Raw genomic sequence first — 20668 nt, 5'->3', positions numbered from 1 at the left:
GATGACAGTGAGGCTTTAACACACCACAGAATTTTTTTAGTCTCTCAGCAGCAGCAAAAGTATCACTGATACACTCGCAAGCTTTTTGTAGTTGGAATGAAAGTCTTTCACATAAAGCAGACTTGGCTCTCCACCTCCATGTTAGGAAATCTCTTTCTTTCTCACCCTCTTCTCCTCCTTGTTCCATCTTACCTCTTCGTTCCATTCAAACAGCATCAACAGAATAAAGGTCCACATCCCCTAAATCTCCCACAGCCAGACCATCAGCGTCTGTCTGCCTGCTCTGATTTCCTGCTGTGAGGAATGAGCTGCCTCTGTTTGGATGGCAGCCTGATAGGGGGGACACATGGGGTGGATACAGATTGGGATTAACTGCACACAGATTAGGAAAAATTTACGCTGAAGGAAGTTCAGTCCTATTGTGTAATGAGGGGAAGCTGATGGCTTGCTAGCCAGCTTGTGGTTTGTTTCTCCAAAATACCTGAAATTTGGTCCGGATGTGACACACACACAAGCACACACACTTAGGATGCAGACTGTTACAAGACTCAATGATCCGAGTCGGCCATGTTGCAGCCACACATTAACCAGAGCTGCTGACGGATCTTTGAACCTGATGCATCAGCAGAAAGAGGAAGTGTGTGTGTGTGTGTGTGTGTGTGTGAGAGAGATGGGGAGGTAATTTGTAGAGGGAAAGAAGAGTGATAATTCAAAACATTAATTTTGTTTATGAAGGAGACGGAGAAGAAATTAACCCCATCAAAAAACAGTTCTCGGAACGTGTTCCCCGATTGGATGATCAGCTAATGAGAGATCCATCAATAACAGTCACACTATCCATGCAATTGTAACGAGTTTCTTTAGTAGTGCTGCTGCGTTCAGGTGTAGAAGCACATTTGGGAAAACTAAAAATGTACAATGAGTGTTATGCAGCATTGAAGGCTTCCTGCGTCAGCAGTTTTGAGCTGCATCAGCACTGACAGGATATGATGTCACAGACCTGACACTGACCCAGCGTGTTTTGTCTCCTCATGCTAGGTCATCGTTGCATCTTTTGGCTAGTGCTTGCATTTGCATTTAAGTGTGTGTGTGTGTGTGCGCGCGCACTTAAACACCTCCTCTGCACTTGGTTTTAACATCGTTTTTCAGTGTGTGACATATATTTTGTGTCAGTTAACACCGAATAAACCTCAAAAGGATTACTTTCTGCTGCAGCTGTGCATGTGTGGTTTTTTTTTTTTTTTTTTTGCCAGCGAGTACACGAGGCTCTCCTTGGTGTCTTGTTACCCCCCCACCCCAGTGTGTAGGCTGTGTCTCCCTGTTGCTCACTATAATCAATAATTCAATACTAACAGGAGTGTGTCTTTGTGTATATGTGCGTTTTGTGTGTGTGTGTGAGCCTCAGGTAAGCTGCAGGTCTCAGCAGGAGGTATCACAGGGAACTGGAGATGAACAAGAAAAGGTTTAGACGTTTTGTTCTACTGGTGCAGCCAAAAAGAAAAAACCGAAAAACATTCATGTTCAGGTTGTTTTTGATGTAGCGAACAAGCGCACAGGCTTGCTAATATTTGCACACAATAAATGACATTCATTTGTTATATTGAGACACCATAACATAGTTTTCATGGAGCTATCAGGTGTAAGCAGTGCAGTTTGGTAAATCATGTACAAAAATAGAAAAGTGTTGGAGTTGCTTTTAGCTGAATGCTAACAACTTTGTAGTTCTGGAAACAAAATGCAAGCTGAGATTTTAGAGATCACATTTTAGTAGCTTATTTTTTAAACAAAGTGTCCATATTTTTTCTGAACAGAGTCAATATATGTGCACTTCCTTGTAAATTAGCATGCCAAAGCTTAGATTAGCTCCATGCTTTTGACTCGGAGGTCAGGTTGGATGTCAGGCACAAATTGGACACAGCGGAAGTTCTTTCTAAGGAGGACTGCAGAAAGTCAAAGTGTGTGTGTGTGCGGGTGAGCTAGAGGCACAAAGTTAAGTGGTGGCCGTGATGATGATGCATTGTGGGAACGTCACTGTGCCATCTAGGGCACGCTGCCCTTAATTGATGCTCTACTTCCCTGCTGCTGGCACCGTTCTCTTCACTGTTTCTAGGACTTCACAACCCACCCTTCCTCTACCTCCCATCCTTTTATGTCTTTCTATATCTCCTCTTTACATCTGCAGCGGTGTCATACATCTTCCTCTGTCCTTGTGTCTGCTTTTTTATTTCGACAGTATAGCTTTTCTGCCAGTGTAGATTATGCAAATTTAAAACTTTCCTTACTCTTGCTATAAATAACTGCATAAAAATAGAACAAAAGATGATTGTTCGCAATCAGCTTCACAACCAGCTTTGTCAGTGGACTTCCAGCCTACAGTTTTAACACCGTGTATATAAATGTCGGTGTGTGTGTGTGTGAAAGACAAGCATATGTGTGTGTTTCTAATTTCATGCATGTGTGAGCACATTTATTAGCAAAAGTTTTTTTCCACCATCTACAAAACTCGTAGTAGTCGTCGTAGGAGTATGTCACCAGACTTATCTTAAGTTCTGTAGTCCTTCTCTCAGGCTAGGAAACTGTTGTTGAATTGTTAATGATGCTGCTTTTTTGCTAGTAAAGTCATAGAGAAAAACAAAAACTAGAATTTCCTGCAAAAAATGCAAGTTTGATTGCTGCAACTGAAGCATTGCTTTTAAGGCTGATGTGAAGGATTGCTCTGAATTGCTGGAGAATCAGAGCAGTTCAGAGCTTTGTATGCATCTGTGTATGCCTCTGTGTGCTAGCCTGTCACCATGGTAACAGCAGAGGAGACCTCAAAAACCACTCCAACTTTGAGAAAGAAAATTCTGAATACAAGTTTGACAGAGCAGCAACTAATGAGTGTTTTAAGACTAAAATGGAGTCTGTAGCTTGAAATTTGTAGGAGGCGATACATTTGGCAGATGACCCTTGTTGAAGGGCTCTCTCATAGACTCCCATGTTAAAAATGACACCGAAATTGCTTAATATTTGAAAAATTATAATTTTATTGAAAGAAAACCTTGAAGTTGACCCGGATTGTCCTCTGTGAGATGAACATTTTGAATGAATGGCTGAAATCGGTCAATGTATGCTGAAGATACACTGAGCCAAAAAACTTCATTTTGGAGCTGTCCACTGGGGGATAAAGTTAGTATTGGGAGAAATTAAACAAACCTTAACGTTGCAATCTTAGCATTTTGAAATGCACTGGACTGTTATGCAGGGTTCTTGCAGAGTCTTAAAAAGTCTAAAAATGACCAGATTTTCGCCCAAATGTGTTGGCCGCATAAAATCAGAGTAAAACGTCTTAATCAGAAGCTGATTCTGCATTGTCTCTTTCTGATGTGCTTGGATCGCTACCGTTGTTGGAATGTGGCACTACCAATCCCGCAATAACTGCTGGTCAGTTTGCCGCCATGTTTGAGATGCCTGCGTGTTCAGTCACTTCACCTTCTTGTCGTAGAAAACATGGGGAAGTGTGTTTTCAACCAGGCTTGGCTTGATAACAGCTCGCTGTAAACTTTGCAAGAGGACCATCCAGTTAGGGACCTTGGGTGTAAAAGCACTCAAGTCTCACGCCAAGGCGGACAAACACCAGTTGCTGTAAAAAGCCTTCAGCAGGCTCAAGCTAACACCCAGTTTTGTATATCACCTGCGGTCCCTCCGCACTCCAGCGCAGTGTCACTGCTACTTCGACTAATGACCTTCGAGCTACATTTGGTTCCAAAAATTGATTAAAGCATCTGTCATAACAGTTTTACTGATATTTGCAGCATCTCGTTTCAGGTAATGCTTCATGTTGGTCTAAAATTTCCTTCACAATGGTCTTGAAAGGATTTAAAAAGGTCTTAAATTTAACTTAGTAAAACCTGCAAGAACCCTGGTTATGTCTCCAGTTGCAGTTGGTAATGGTGTAAACATACAGCGTGGCATTCCCATGCTACAAAGTTTGAGTCGTAGTCATGTCATACACCCTGCTCACACATGCTCTCTCTCATTGTATTTGAAATAAATAAAACTCTGGCATTTGCCAGCTGTTGATTGCGGGGGTGTGTGTGTGGAGGCAGAGGGGTAGCATGCATCTCTCTGCGCAGATTGACACGTGTGTCCAGACCTCTGAGTATTAATGATCATAAACTTTAGTCCATTATCGGATCAGTGCTCTATTTTAAGCCTCTCGGCGACCACATCCAGCTTATAATGGCCCTGAGCTGAAAGCCTGTTGTTTTTGTGCTGGTGTATCACACATCTCTGTTCGACAGCTGTGTGCACACTGGTGTCTCACATGTATGGAGATAAACATACTCAAAAACAGAAGGTTCATGTGAGATTGGATAGGCTTCTCTTTGACGACTGAGTAAATCTAGTCCTAAATGTTAGTAAGGAAATCAAAGCTGCACAGTCTGTGCTTAAGTTTCAGCCAGTTTTCCTTGTGATAATAAAATCCACAGGCTGACATTTAAAGCTTGACCAAAGTTTAACATTTATTTATTGTTACCTTCCACTTGTGCATGTTATTATAGTTTTTAATTTTGCTATTTGTTGTTTTGAAGTTTTTCATGGCCCACACTTCACAATTTTCTTTCTGTTGGGGTCACCTTGCCTTGGTATTTAATTTTTGGCAAAATAAATCCTGTTTCTTCATAAACTGTACATAAAACAATCCCCATGTTTTTCTCTGGATGTTCTTCAATTTCAAATGCACACAAATGGACAAAATAATGCAGGTGTTGTGGGGTACTCTGTGGTAAGCCTTTATTTGTTTCTCCTGAGTGGAGGATTGTTTCAGTCTTGTTGCACAATCCTGCAGGGTCTGGACAACAACATCTGCTGTTGGAGAGAGGAATCGGGGATACAGCCTGCCGGGACACAAATACTTGTTATAATGAATTTAGCAGTTGGTGGTATGACCATATTCTAGTGATCAAGGACGACAAGGCTGGTGGGGGTCAGTCGAGTGGTAGTGACATGAGCAGTATTGCTAGCTGTTTTCCTGCAGGCTGTTGGCCTCACAAAACATCATTAGGAGTCAACAGAGGACATTGTGTGGTAATTTACATGTGTTGTGCTAAATGCAGCTTTCAAATCTTTGTTTTGGTTTTTGGCTTGCAGTTTTAACAGTTGATTTCAATGAAAAAGTAATGACTGAAATGTTTTGCTGCAAGAAATGAGACTCCTTTAATAAACCTCACTGCAGCACTGTTAACCAGTCGGTTTTCACCAAGTAATTTGGCAAAAATAAATACAGACACTGAGAGGTGAGCGTGTAAAGCAGACCTGACAGGGAAGAAGAATGGAGTTAAAGGTTGTCTTCTTACCGATGGTCAGATTTAAAATGTGACTGTGAGGCAGGCTGTCGCTGTAAAAGAGCAGAACCATTTTTTCCAGATTAATCAAAATTAAGTATCTGTCAGCAAGTGCTGTGGCTTCCCCTGGGGAAATGCTTTCAGACTGCACTAAGTGGTGGAACTGCATTGCTCGTAGTTTTACATCAGGCTTTCAATAGAACAGCCATTCACAAACCACAGCAGTAATTAGCCTAAGAGCCACACTATATTACATGATGCTTCCTTCATTTTTAGATTTCCTATAATTCAGTGCATTACAGCAACTAATTCAGATGAAGTTTATCAAACGTAGCAAATGGAAAACAAGTCATTGTCATATATTCTTCTAAAATGTAACTAAACTTCAACAGAAGTGGTTGATTCTGACCAAAACACAGCCTGAAAATAAGGCAGCTTAGCATGACAGCCACAGAAAATATAATACAAAAATACAACATACAAAATACTGAAGTGGAGGAGGACGACGGAGAGTAAGAGATAAGAGACCAGAAATGAGGAATTGTAATGAAAAATAATGAGAGAGGGGGCTAGAAGCATATAATAGCCTGAGGGGAGGCCTCAGGGTCCCCTAGTGGTGTCATCTTCCAAAGCTAAAGGATAAATACACTGGAATTTATTTTTTGTTTAGCATTTCACTCCATCCACCATTTGCTAAGCTTTTCTCTGAAAGAACACCACTCTCTTCTTGTTTTGTAAAGCATTTTAGATCGAACCTGGTGGCTCATTTTAGGAAACGTAGAGTAAAAGCTAATGGAATCTCCACATGAGTGATTTTGATTATAGTAGTAACAAATTAATGGTAAGCTGCAGCAGCGTTAAGGTTTTACCTCAGACACAACTGAAAAGATGTAGGTCACAGTTCAGAATCCAGAATGAATCATCATCAAGATGCCTCTGTTTGAAGCTGTCCATCTTGCCTTTTTGTAAATCTTGGTCCACTGCATGAACACTGGGCTGTCCTGTTGGCTTGCTCGACAGCAAAAACAAGAGAACAGGTTGGGCAGTGTAGCAGCAGTGAAGGGAAAATGTGGTTTGTTTCTGGCTGTCACACACTTTCAGTTATATTTCCAGGAATCTTCAGCTGGATGTTATGATGTATGTGATGAAAACTGTTGAGGTGTTTTGATTTTGGTCGGTCTGTTTTTGAGTGCCTTAGCTCTGGCTGTCCTTGCTTATGTTTTTGTTACAGTACAATGAAAGCCAGTGTAAATTCTAAGGTTGATTACACAATGTAACCCTGGACAGAACTTTTACACCAGCAAGGCATTTAGAAAACTGTAAAATTCACCTTCTGAATGACAAGTAATCATGAAAAAACACAGACAAAAAACATAATCTTTATAAGATGAGCATTAAAATCTTGATTCTTCAGAATATATTTTGCTTTAGCAATATAAACGGGGGGAAAAGTAGAATGCATGTGATATTGCATTAAAATCCACTGAGATTTCTCTTTAAATGTCTTTGGTTGGAAGTTTGCATCAGACTCTGGTGGATGATTTCAGCATGATTTTGTTGTACCTGTCATGGTTACATGTGTATGCGCCTTCTTGGGCCTATTTCTTATCAGTAACTGTGCAAAGACGCTGAAGATGAAGTTCAGCATTATGCTGCACGTGTTAAACATGTCTGACTCAGACCTCTGAGAGTAAGACGTATATGGCATGTGCATGTGTCCTGGATTAACATTAGGGGTTTACAGGGTTATTGCACTGGTTTACAAGGAGATTCAACTGCAACATACAAAATGAATTAGTCTATAGGTGATCCTGAAACATCTTTTGATATGCATTAATCCCTGGATACTTTTGTGCAGTTGTCACTGTTCCTGCTCAAAAAGCTTTGCCACCATTAGCTTATCAAAACATCACAATGGACATTAGTTTCATTATGTACTGTTACTTTTGATTTTCAGTTTTATTTATCTCACCATAATAACCTTTTTAGGGATTTATTGTATAGTAATCAGATGGCTCTGATTAGTTTTGTTGTAACAACTTGTACCCAAACAATATTTGGCAGTCATGCAGCAGGGTTGCCATGGTAACAGTGAGCTGTTGCCCATCAGATTGTGAATGATCGCTACCGTTAATGGAAGCAGCACTGCAGCAGCTACACTGCTGGCCAGCACACACTCTGTCTTCTGGACAGGTAATTTAGGGCAGCCTACACACACACTGTAAACACACAAAACACAAAAGAGGCACACACACACACGCCTACATGGGTTGAGTCAGTAAAATATCATCCATAGTCATCTTCGGCCGAAAAAAGGTTCAATTAACACACACGCATGTATGAAAGTATGTTAATCCATGTTGTTTTTGTTGAAACTATACCAAAAGCAACACAGTAATGATACTGTAATATGACACGCACTCTTTCTGCTATGGTAAGCATTACACTTCACAGAGTGACACACACATACACACACAGTCATCTGCACCTTGGAGGCTTTTTATGTATTATAGCAGCCCTACTTTCACTGAGTCCCACTACTGTACTTAGTCCGGTGTGTGTGTGTGTGTGTGTATGCATGACTGTTTATCTGGCTCAGCTTGGCCCAGTTACATTCAAGGCGTCCTTGACCATAACACAATCATACATACACACACACACACACACACACACACACACACACACACACACACACACACACACACACAAAACTTAAAGTGCCAAAGTTTTAAAGCATCTCAACTCAGTTGTAAACAGGGTGCAGTGTGACATTTGATATAATATATGTATGCAAAAACCCTAACTGTCTGTGTAAAATGTTGTATAAGTGCTGTTTTTATGTTTGGAACTGGCGTATTGCTAGTGGGAATTCATCACATGCTGTCATCTAATGATAGCTTTGCGACAATAGCTGTAGTATGTTGTGGTTTACGCTGTCTGGTTAATGTAACCTTGGCCATGAGCCTTCATAAATTTGGTGATCTGAGATATGAAAGTGTGGCTGACCTCAGGTTATGGTTTTTGGCAGTCATCTAAGTGTATGACATTCTTTTAAAAAATCTGACAAAGACCTTAAAGACCTCAGAGATCTGGAAAACATCACGTTATTGGTAATGTATAGGTAATTATATGTCTAATGGGCTTTTAAGCTTTAAGAGTTTATGGAAATGTGCTAAATCATTTCCCAGTATGAAAAGAGCATTAAGCAGATGCAGCCCACAAAATGCGATGATGCCTGGATATGAATCTATGTATCTAATTGTTTAGTGCTCTCACATATTTGCAATTTGGATCAAAACCACCTGGATCAAGTGTGTACACTGCAACAAAACACCCTTACAGGTATGAACACGCACTGAAACTTTTCACATAAAATCCAGACTTGCCACTGGCTCATTGATCAAATGGGAGCTGACATAATTTTTTTATTTACATCATGCCTCCAGTAGAGAATGTAACCGACACCGCAGTGGCTCATAATAAATGAGCTGAGCTTGGCTGCAGGTGAGTTAATTTCACTTTCTGTAACCTCCAAGTCCAGCTGCACCCTGAGTAATCTCCCCCCATGTAATTTAACTTCTTCTTTTGAGACATTAGCAGAGCCAAGATAAAACCCTATAACTGATAGGCTGTAACACATGCTTGTTACCATCTGCTTTGCTGTGAGTGAAGTGGGAAGAGAATCAGGAGAAAGGAAAGCAAGTATAAAGCTGTGTAAAAACTGTAGTAACAGTTAATGGCTACAGAAAAAGTGTTGGCAAGAAATAGAAGTATTTCCAGTTAATTATATCGTTAATATATCAACAATATTTTAAAACTACAGAAGAGAACAGGCAGGTGTGTTTTCACTGCTGCAGCACTTACTAAGTTTTAGGCTTAATGAATATATATTTTGAATGAATATGTTTGTGCTGTCTCATCTCTCTATGAATACACACTATTTGCTGCATACAAGCACACTTTAATTTTAACCTGCAAACGACATGAGATGATGAGAAATAACTTGAATAAAAACCTTGGCAGTACAGAGGAATATTTTTAACTTTATAGCAAACAGATCCCACGTTTACTAAAAAATGACAGCTCAGATAAGGTTATGAGGACCGCAGCTTAAATCATAATTTAACTGCAGCTCATAAAAGCGTCCATGTGACAGCTCACCTGTCTAAGGTGAATACTACCAGAATGCTTCATAAGTTATTCATAATGGTGGTGGTCGCACAACACTGTTTTTGAGGTCTTCAAATATATCGATATATCTTAAAAACTTGAGATATCACCCAGCCCTAGTTTATACATTATACCGTACATGAAGGCCTGCTTTTTTAAGGCCGTTGCTAAAGAATCCAAGTAGTGAAAACATACAGCTGAGACTAATCCTCCTTTAATAAACACAAAAGGTACATAAAAGCTTAGTTAAAGGTCAGATTATATTTGGCTGTGCTGTACACCTGCATGAATGTGGCTAGACACCTCTTGGTCTGCCACAAGGCTGGTGAATAAGCCAGGTGCTGATGTGTGAATGAACCCACAAGAGTAACTTCATCGTTACAGAACTTCATTATACATTTGATATGTTTAGGTTTTTGAATTGTGGGGTATGTTTGGATGTATATGCGCATAATTCCATCTAGGTGAAATACAGAAATATTTAGTCATATAACATGTTGTAGATTAAATGCCAATGGCCAAACAGGTCGATACAACCAAAGCAGTCAACTGTGCTTTGCCCTTTTAGGTTTGTAATGTTTGTAATGATTTATTTTGGATAGCTTACCTGCGTTACCCTATGATAGAACTGATGACCTTGTTTCAGGTCATATCTTTTTATCTTACCCTCACTGCTTCGTGCTTCTTCTCTCTTCCCTTTTCTGCCATTTCCAGTTATTTTACCACCCCCCCCCACCCATTTCTTTTTCTGTCCCTCCATATGTCTCTCCCTTTCTCTGCACGATTCTTGCTATACTGACTGGGAGGCTCTGATGCTGTGCTGGCATTGCTTGTGTTGCTGTCATTGCAGTCAGCCTTGAACATTTTTGCTACATTAATGCTTTTTATATGTCTTCCATTTTGTGTGGAAATAAGAACACTTTTTACCTGCTAAACCCCTCACTGTGTTCAACAGCTGGTCTGTAACATCTGTTCCGGCCACCACAACACTGATATGCTTCGTTTTATTTAGAGCAACCACAAATTAGATAAATTGTAGTTTTCAATGTGTACAGTTAGTATCTAGATTTGTTATCACAAGTAACTCCATGAGATATAGTCCTTCCATCACCATCATATATAATCACCCATATGATTCTACGTGTTGAACCTGTTTCCATGGTAATTAATGTAAACATAGGAAAAGAATACTGACATCCCTGTGGTGGTCTGGGCTGTTTCCATGGCAAATCCATACCTCGGTGGCTGAGTCTGTGTGGCTGTGCATGTGTGTTTGTGTATAATGTGAACCCACAAAGTGGACAGGAAGCATCCGCTTTCTTTCCTTTGTAGTCCTTCCTATGCCACTCCTCAGTTCTTGTGTCTGTAGAGAACTAATCTGCATCAGGCTTTATGCCAAAAGAACCTAACCAAAATGTTTAGGAATATTTAGCAGAAGCAAAAACAGCGCAATCAAAGAAGATATAAACATGATTAGAAATAAATAATGCAACATCCACCACTGGATACTCATTGTCTGGTTGTATCTTAAGTATCTATACACAGTGCAGTCTTGTAAGGTCTTGCATATCACAGTGTCTGAGACAGCTCTGATAAAAATCTGTCAGACTCTTCAGTATCAGATTTGAGAAATGTTCAGAGGAAAGTGTAAATAGAAAAAAAATATGCAAGCGGAGACATTGTCAGCTTTCATCTTCCATCTTTGGCTGGAATGTCTCATTTAAAATGTAAAATTTAAAATTCACACTGCACCTTTAGAATTGACAGACAGACAAGACGATGACGATGTCGGTTTTGCGTGCATCTATGTCATTTGTTATTAAAAGAATATAAAAATCAAGTGCAAAGCCTGCACAATTCTGTAGACAAAGATCCATTGTGTGAGTAAGAAACACAGACTCCAGGCCATGAACTCATCATGCAAAATATAAATTCAGCCCTGAACACAGTAAAATTTGCTCAAAAATGGAAAAAATGGAATACTGTTCTCTGCTGCAGAAGACATTAGACACACCTTCACCTGTCTTCAAACAATACTGAGTAACAAGTGTAAAAACACCCATAGTAGATCTTCCATAGTTCCATAGTTTTGTGGTGTTCAGTGGTCTTCCTCATGCATGGATCTTTCGAGTTCCCCACAGTAACCTGGTGAAATGTGCTGAAAACCTTCTGATCAAAAACCTGCAAACCAGACATTCCTACAGCTTGTTAATTTCTATTATAAACAGAGGAATTGTTTGTGCTTTCTGTGGAAATGGGACACATTTACATCTGATACCTTATATCCTGATAACAGTTTGTTTTGTCTGCTGATTGGACACGTCCCCTCAGGCATCTGGTTTTCTGTAGAATCTCTGTTTTGGATTCCACTGAATTTTGTTCTACATCTCAGTTCTTGGGATTTCAAAATGTAGGTCTCAACATGTCACAAATTCATTCCAGTGAATTCATTCATCCATTTATTTTCCATTGATAGGGGCCTGAACTGACCTCCTCCTGCATGCATTAGTTCATAGTTTCCTGTAAATGTTTAATTTTGTCCTACAGAGCTCTCCATGCATGTTCCATCTGTTGTGGAATTGGTGGTGGAGCAGAGCCCATTCTTCACACCCATATGGACAATGGGATGGATTTCACTGCCAAGGTTTCATAGTGCTCATTCTGGTTGAAGTGGATGTTTTTCTTAATTGCACAGAAGACTGTACAGGCATTTTCTTTTAGTGCGTTCTCTGTCTCTCGTCTTCATCTTTTGCTGTCGGAGCCACAGTGAGAATACAGACTATAATTGGCACTTAATTGCTGCCGTGACAACGGTGCTATTTAAGCCTACGCGCTCTGCAACAATGGCATATACCATGCGCGCACACTCACAAAGAAGAGGAAGTCAGATATGCATGGAGGGAGGTTTTTCCCTCTTCTCCCCTCATTTCACTCAGTGTCTGTGTTTTTAACACATGGAGACTCCTTAGGGATGGGAGGTTCAGCTGAAAAAGTGTATGTGTGTGTATGTGTTAGACAGTTTTTATATTCTCTTTTCCTGTTTTTCTGTGTCATTGCATTTACACAGCAGCCTTAATAAAACCCTCATTCATCACGCCTTATTTCCCATTGCCATAGTGATTCAAACCAGCAGCTTTCCACCTGGATCAAAACGTAGAGATGATAAAACATTTGCACCCTTTAACGTTGCAGTTGCAGTTGTTGATGCTTGGTCTCTTTATTTGAATGTTAAACCAATTCAGTGAAATAAACATAAAAAAATTAGCAGTTAAGTTGTATTGTGACATTCAGTACTTCTTTCTGCCTCATTTTCTGTCTGTATAAAAGCAGAAAGCTGCCCCCCCTAAAATCAAAAATTAAAGTAGATTCTCTTCTAACAGAGTTATGTGTGGAAATTTGTTCTGTTAGGCCACAGAATCAAAGAAGAAGAAATGTGGGTCTGTGTTCTGGCGAATTCTTGTTTGAAAGTGCTTCAGGCTCTGTGAGGTCTGGTGATTCCATAATTCCTGATGAGACTTGAGTTGTGGAGGTAGACCACAATCAATAAAAGACAAATTGTTCAGAACCTGACAGAATTATCAACAATCTAACTGAACATAAAATATGAGCGGGTAGATTATCATCCAGCAACATCTTAGTTAGTGTCTTTTATCATCCTTTTGCCACAGAGCAGTCGGTTTTAATATATATGTTTATATTGTGTTGTTTTGGTAAGTCAAAGAGATTACCATAGTAGCTAATTTAAACAAGTTATTAAACTTGTTTTCATCTCATCTACCTTAAAATGTAGTTATAAATCTGTGTTTAATGTCTTGTTGGGGTATGTTATGTTAAGGTTGCCATGGGAACCTGGTTTCAACAAATCCACACCAATTTCACCTGTGAAGAGTTTTGTCCACACACTGTACCAGCTTACATTTTGACAAGGTCATGTTCTGTTGGATTCCCCATGCACTGAAAACCCTCGGCATGCTGGGTACTGGGAAATGCCTCAGATGAAATGATTCCCTGGGACAGCCAAATGGCTCATGTCCAAAACTCTGCCAATCCACACCAGCTACTTGCCAAGAACATTTCATCTATTGGTCTCTCTCTCTCTCTCTCTCTCTCTCTTACTGTCAATGTCATTCTCTTCAATCAGCTGCCCTCAAACCGTCTATTTCAGTGGTATTCTTTCTGCTTCTTGCTTCTTTCTCTCATGTATATACTGTCAGCTTCCTCTGGGAAATGGCCTGTCTTTTGTCTGGCATCATGACAATAGTGCTGAATACAAGCAGATTACTTGGTATTCAAAGCACATGAGAATAATAGTGCATGTGTTTAAATGTGTGTGTATGTGATCAGCACAGTGATGATGTTAGTTTTGCACTGTGTAATTGTCCTTGTCCATGCTCCGTCATTATCAGGCCTTCTGCTGTGTGTGTGTATATGTGTGCACATGAGCCCACTCAGAAGCGACCATTCTGCTTTGATTAAAATGCTAATTATTTGTCAGGCCACAATGGACATACAGAGCCTGACATTATCCCTCTGTGTGTGTGTGATGTGTGTGTGAGAGAGAGCGCACTATAACCAGAGCTGTGTCCAGAATCACCCACTCAGTTCCTACTCCGTATATGGGGAGTTCATGTTCACATACAGGGACTAAAAATTCTACGTTTGAGACAGCACTACAAAATGGTGAAGGCACTCTAAAGGGCCCTATAAGGCCCCGTTCACACTGGAGAAAGTCATTCCAGCTAGAGTAGGATTGAGCCCAGACAGCCTTTAAGCTGGATGCGTTCAGACCTATTTTCAAATCTGGCTAGCACACACTTGTGTCCGCACTCAATCCGGCTTCATCCAGCATGTTTGCTGTCCTCCAAACCACTAGGTGGCGCCTCGTAATATACAGACTCCGTTCACGCCGCGGTAGGACCGCGTGTGCGCATGCGTCATGCGTTTTTTTGTCCTGTGTCGCGCCCCGGCTAGATCCACCTCTCGTGGGTGGATCTAGCCGGATTGAAATCAAACTGGATACAGCTGGATTCGAGGTGTTCACACTCAGAAAAAAACACATCTGGATTGATCAGGATGCGGCCAAATCCTGCTTAAGCCACATTTTTTTCCCCAGTGTGAACGGGGTATTAGTGAGTAGGGGGTGATATCAGACACTACCCAGAACTCCAAAATATAATATTGCAATGAAAAACAGGTTTGATCGGATTCTACATATAAAACAAAAATCAAGGCAAACTTTTGAAACGATTCTTAGGAAGCCAATTTTGATTAATTCTACACTTCTCCAAACACTGAGAGACTTAACAAAAGTCTACAGATTAGGTTGTGCAATGCCACTGTACTTGACCACTTGTTAAGCAAACAGAACGGCAAGTGTCAACTTTCCTTGCGGCAGTATTGTGTATGTTAATGTAACCAGGAAATCTAGGCTCAAATACAAGATGAAAGAATCTTCTTCGATGCCAGTATGATTTTAGAAACGTTTCTCTTGCAACCACTGGGTTGTTCTGGGTAGTGGAATTTTGAACAATACCTTTAGTAAGCCCAGTCAATTTGCAGAGGAAGCTCATGATGTAGTTATTTTCATGACCAGAAGTCAGGGTTGAGATGAAAAACAATTTGAAAATCTACAGCTTTGCTTTCTGGCTCAGCTCCCTCCCCAGCACTTCAGCATGTTACAGCAACATCAGCAATACATAAAGCTAATTAACACATTAGCATACTATAAGGAACATGCTGAACATTTTAGCATGTGAGCTTTACCCTAACCCGTGTTGCAGCTGCTGCACTGCCTTCTGATCTAGTTTCTCACTGTTTTCTCAGTGCTCATGGTGGCTCCAAAAGAGCAGCTCTTGCTCTTTGACTCAAAATGGTTTGACATCCAAACCTGATGTTTACCACTGCTGTATCAGATAGCTGAAGCTGAATGTGGAGAAGCTCAAAAGCTTCTTCAGGTGCAGAAAACACAGACAGAAGGAGGAAGTACAACGACGATGGACATTTTAGATGAGCAGCTGGCAAACAGCTCCTGGAAGGAAAAACACGGCACACAGAGCAGAGTGTCTGTCCAAAAGGTGGTGATAAAAATGAATCCCAGTATTGATCACGGCGTTACAGTGGCTGGACGCGCACATTAAACACCGGGAGACGGGATGTATTATTGCAGACAGTCATCCACACATTCACAGAATTACATTCACACAGACCAGAGGTCTGCTACAGTCAGATAAACTAATCTTCTATCTATTGTCATGCTGTACGCATGCTTCCCTGAGCATTATCAGCTCGTTAGGCCAGGTAACCACGACTGCGCACAATTTGTACGATAATACAATTGCAATGTCAACCTTTTGTGTGTGCCGTGTGCTGCGTGGGAGGGCCGTATGCACACACTTCTCGCAGAGATGATACCTCTTTGCCGAAACAAATTTTTTTTTTTTACTCTTACCACCTGTGGACAGGGCTCTAGAGTGCGACCATTTTTGGCGCACATGCGACCTAATTTCTCAAAGGTGCAACCAAAAAATATCAGAGGTCGCACCGGTACGACTAGCTGTAAGAGGGAGATACATTCTCCGCGACTCTCAAAAGTCTCCAGCAACAGACACACATCGGGCCATATCGTGGTCTCAACCAATCAGAGACGGTGAAGGGCGGGACCTCCGTGTGTGTATCTTTGAAAACGTGTCTGCTGCGGTCAGCCGAGACCAAAAATTCAGAAGAAGAACGCGGACATATGCTGCGCAGAGCTGATGCTGTGTGCTAAAGCTTGTTCCATACTGCACGAGAACAGAGAGATCTGTTCATGTTACCGAGGTCTGACTGACAGCAGTCAGCTGGTTTTAAGGAGTTATAGAACATGGTTACATGATGAACGCCCATTTAAAAAGTATTGTTATTATCCTGCTATAGCGGACCACTGTCTGCCAGTATGAGATCTGCATACAGCAGCTAAATCTGTAACAGACAGAATGAAAAGTCTGTCAGCTGGAGCTCAGCTTTAGAAAGAGAGGAGACAGAGGCAGAGAGGAAGAGAGGTGAGGAAGATGAGAGAAGAGATACTGTAGCTGCATTAAAAACGTGTTGAAGAAAACAAATATATATCTCAATCACAACTATTAAATAAATAAAGGTGTATATAATTTAAATAATTTTTAATTCCCATTGCCAGATAGATAAGTGAGGAGTGACAGCCAGAAAATACAGAGAGAAAGCAAACGGGGAACTGAAGAGTGCTGTAACTTTGAATCTTCATTATGGATTTCTGACAGGCAGACTTGTTGGCTAGTTTGTCCATAATTTGAATAAGTAGTATCGGTACATGTATTTATTTATTTTTATTTACCTGTGTTCATTAAACAGGGTCCAAAGTCAGTTTAGGATGATATGTGATTATTAAGCCCGTTCACATTTCCTAGACATCAATTTTTGGACCTCAGTATTTCTAAAACTTTGGCTACAGCCCTGCGAGGCCCATCAGGTAAACAGTGGATGTAGCTGCAGATGATGAGAGAAGATGAAAAAAACTTCTGCATTAAGATAGGTGTCAAGTTAAGGCCTGATCCATAAAATATATGGACAGCATTTAAAAAACAAACTGCTGTGTGATGCGGTGCACCTAACTTTTGTGCCGGTGCACCCAAGAAAAAAAGGTTAGGCGCACCGGTGCAACCAGTGCAAAAAGTTAGTCTAGAGCCCTGGTGGAGCAAGGAGCGAGTTCTCTGTTCTTGTGGAGTATGGAACAAGCTTTATACTGTGGAGTGCAATTTGGAGTGTTTTTTTCAGTAAAAAGCGGAAGAATCTGATGACTGAACAACTTTTTTGGACCCAATGTATTTTCAGCTTGACTTTGAAAAGCACTGATGGCTGCTGTCAGTTAAATGTGTCACTGTCACCTTGTCAGCCTATTCTAGTCTTCCCCCTCCATCTTTGTCACTGTGTGTGAGAGAGAGAGAGAGAGATTCCCTGTTGGATATGTGCATGATAAAGAAACGCTCGCATGCACAAAGATGTCGCTGCCAATACATTTCCCACTCGCCGCACTGATGGAGGCAGCGGAGCTCGACTGACACAATTACACAGGTTCATACAGGAGGAAATGCAATCATTGTTGCCGCGGGTAACAGCAAGCAAGACAACCCCTTGAAACTCACACACACAAGCACAGCACATTGTGTGAACTCAGCTGCCAGATGTTATATACCTTCCCTTTCCAATCAAATGAACCCCACAAGTCCTTTAACATGTGTGTTACAAGCAAATAAATTTAGGGTTGACAAAATGTGAAGTGGACCATGCTGTGTTCCTGCTGTTGTGGTAGAAGTGTGTGTATGTGCGCACTGAACAGTGTGGAACTTTATTTATTAGGTCTATTCTGCCTCCATTCACATTTTAGCTCCCTCTCTCCTGACCTTTTTTATCAATTTAGTGCTGCTCAGTTTCTTTTGAATCTTTCAAGCATAATATTCAGCAAGAATTACACATATGGACTGCATTTCATATTTAGTTGTGAGTATTTGTTGATTGTTGTATTGTGTTGAACTTTCTTGCCAAAGCAGTCTCACCACATCATATATGGACACATGGGCTACATTAACACTACAAGGCTCATCGTTCAATCCTGATTTCTTCAGGTTTGCCTTTCTTGAGAGTCCATGTTCATAATTGTGTACACTGTGTTTGTTCTCTGCTGATATTATAGGATTATTGGGATAGTTGTGTAGGTTAAGGCTCAGTTCACATACCCCCAGTTAGATAGGAGATATCTGCCCATACATACACACAGTCCAGGATTGTGTTTGAAAGAGGAAGACGGCTTTAAAGGGCTTATGTTTATATGCATCTCAGTATGGGCTTTTTCCACAGTGGGTTCTCATCCATGTATGCCTCTGTCTGAGGGTAATGAATGAAAGGCTTCAGTGAGTTCAGCAACAATTGAAACAGCACAACCCACTTGTTTTGTCTGGCTTTGACATCACCAAAACCCACAACAGCCATTATAAGTGCAAGCAGGTCTCAGTTGTGTGCCCACGTGCGAGTCAGTTGAAGTGATCTGATTGACCACTGAGCAGTACATCTTGATCACCAGGGGTAACTGCTGGTATGATCCTTTCAAAAGATGTGTGGAGCATGAGGTAAAAGACAAAAGAGAATGACAGAGAAGAAAAGAGGAAGTGAAGGTGAGAAGAAAACAAGATTCCTGTTGAGAGCTGCGGGAAAAAACAAACATCCAGGAAAGCAGCAACAACCATGTTTCTGTGTGTGTCGTTACGCTTCTGTTTTTAAGACAAGTAGTCGGCCTTGTGGTTGATGGACTTGTCAAATGTGCTTCGCTCTAAAGGGCTTCAGGGCTTTTTGCACAGCACCACGCACATATTCATCCAATAGAGCACCCATTCACAACAGCCTCTTTCTCCTTGAATGAGAAGCTTGAAACACACTCACTGCACAAAAACACTTAGCAGAATACACATAAATGGAGCAGCACTTGAATAAAAACCAGAGGAAAAAAGGTGGAAGATATAATGAAGGTTTAATGTAGTGATGGGAATTCATTTTTCAAGCAATAGGGGAGAAGCGGAAAATGACTTCAAGTAGATTTTGAAACCTCTGAATGAGTATTGACGATGTGGATATAGGATCTTAACAGCTATTAGAAGGTGTTTAATCAGCAGCACAGGAGTCATTGTGTCATTTTAAGACTCTACTTTGTATTTTTAGATTCTTTACTATAACCGTCAGTGTACCTGGCTCATATGAAACCTAAATGTCAAATAAATAGCAATGAGCTCAACTATTAAATGCCATAAGAGAGCTTGTGCTCTTTAATTGAATTGAATTCACTTTGGATTTATATCAGCTGCAGGTAGCTGTTAAATTCTGGACAGAAAGGTGGAGAGTGGAGAAAAGAGATAAGGATAGAACCTTGTTTACTCCCGCACATCGGTGAAGATGAAGGCCGAGATCGACACAGCAGTCACCGCTCAGTTCAGACAGATTAACTTGCAATAGGCTCATCTTCATTCATCACTCTGTCTGCATGACGCACATGCACACATACACAAACATGCTCATTTAAAAAAAATCACAGCTGAATTAAATCTCTATTATATTTTGCTTAATGTTGCCATGATGATTATCAATGATCATCAATTTGTATGAGAAAGAAAACTTAAAAATGATTTTCAAACATTGCAGTCATTCAGTCATTAAGTGAATAAATAAATAAAATGCTAATGCTACACATGGCAGATCCAATCACATTAAGCTGCAGTGATATTTTCTGCACATTAATATAATCAGACACAGACTACCTGTGGGAAATGGAATCTTAAATAAAAATAGCTGAATTCATGTGAGTGGTAAATCAGAAGTTTAGAGAATGACTGTGAATCAAATGACTTGTGATCTGTGTGTGTCCACAGAGGGGCATTTTCTGAGGTGGTCCTGGCCCAGGAGAAGCAGAGCAGCCGGATGTTTGCAGTGAAGTGCATCCCCAAGAAGGCTCTGAAAGGAAAGGAGAGCAGCATCGAAAATGAGATCGCCGTGCTGAGGAAGTATGGGCTATGACAAAAACACACACACATAAGCCTACTAATTCCTGGTTACCTGGGCAACTGTGCATCTCCTCTCTCTGCCGCACATCATACCCCACCTCCATCAAACCCCTCGCCCCCAGGTCACGATCCACATCCCACCTACCACACATAGGAGCACATACTATATAAATACACACACACGCTTGAGGACTGAAAGTTCTGTCTGTCTGTAGTACAGCTGCATGACTTAAACAACAGTCAGTTGTCTGGCAGTACTTCTGGTACACTGTATTTAAAACAAATGATGGTAAGAGGAAATGTTTATTCACTGGCACACATTCTAGAAAAAGGCATATGCTAACAACATACCTTCTTATGATATAGCTATGACATTAGTATTGGATTGAAATGTTTACCATTTACTGTTCTAACCACTAAGACAATGTACACCAGTCCAGAGGTTGTGTCACAGTGGGTTCACAATCACATAACATCTTAAAATTAATTTGGACCTTGTATAATGAACACAGTTAAATAAAAAGTATTTTAAATACCGATAAAGTACTGATAGTACTCATTCAAATTATGGACAAACTAGCCAACAAGTCTGCATGTCAGAAATCCATAATGAAG

The 20668-nt window shown here is 40.6% G+C and overlaps 1 protein-coding gene across 1 annotated transcript in view; it reads left to right on the top strand.

Annotated features, from left to right (window-relative positions):
• The window catches only part of camk1da (calcium/calmodulin-dependent protein kinase 1Da), a 47421-nt gene that overhangs the window by 1225 nt on the left and 25528 nt on the right, over nt 1–20668 (top strand). Inside the window, exon 2 of the mRNA XM_028397263.1 lies at nt 19922–20053. Within this exon, the coding sequence (XP_028253064.1) occupies nt 19922–20053 (132 nt within the window). The remainder of the gene's footprint in view (nt 1–19921; nt 20054–20668) is intronic.

This window comes from Parambassis ranga, chromosome 2 (assembly GCF_900634625.1).
Source record: "Parambassis ranga chromosome 2, fParRan2.1, whole genome shotgun sequence".
NCBI classification, from domain to species: Eukaryota; Metazoa; Chordata; class Actinopteri; family Ambassidae; genus Parambassis; species Parambassis ranga.
Note: the sequence above shows the minus strand (reverse complement) of the source record. Positions and strands in the feature narration are given on the sequence as shown.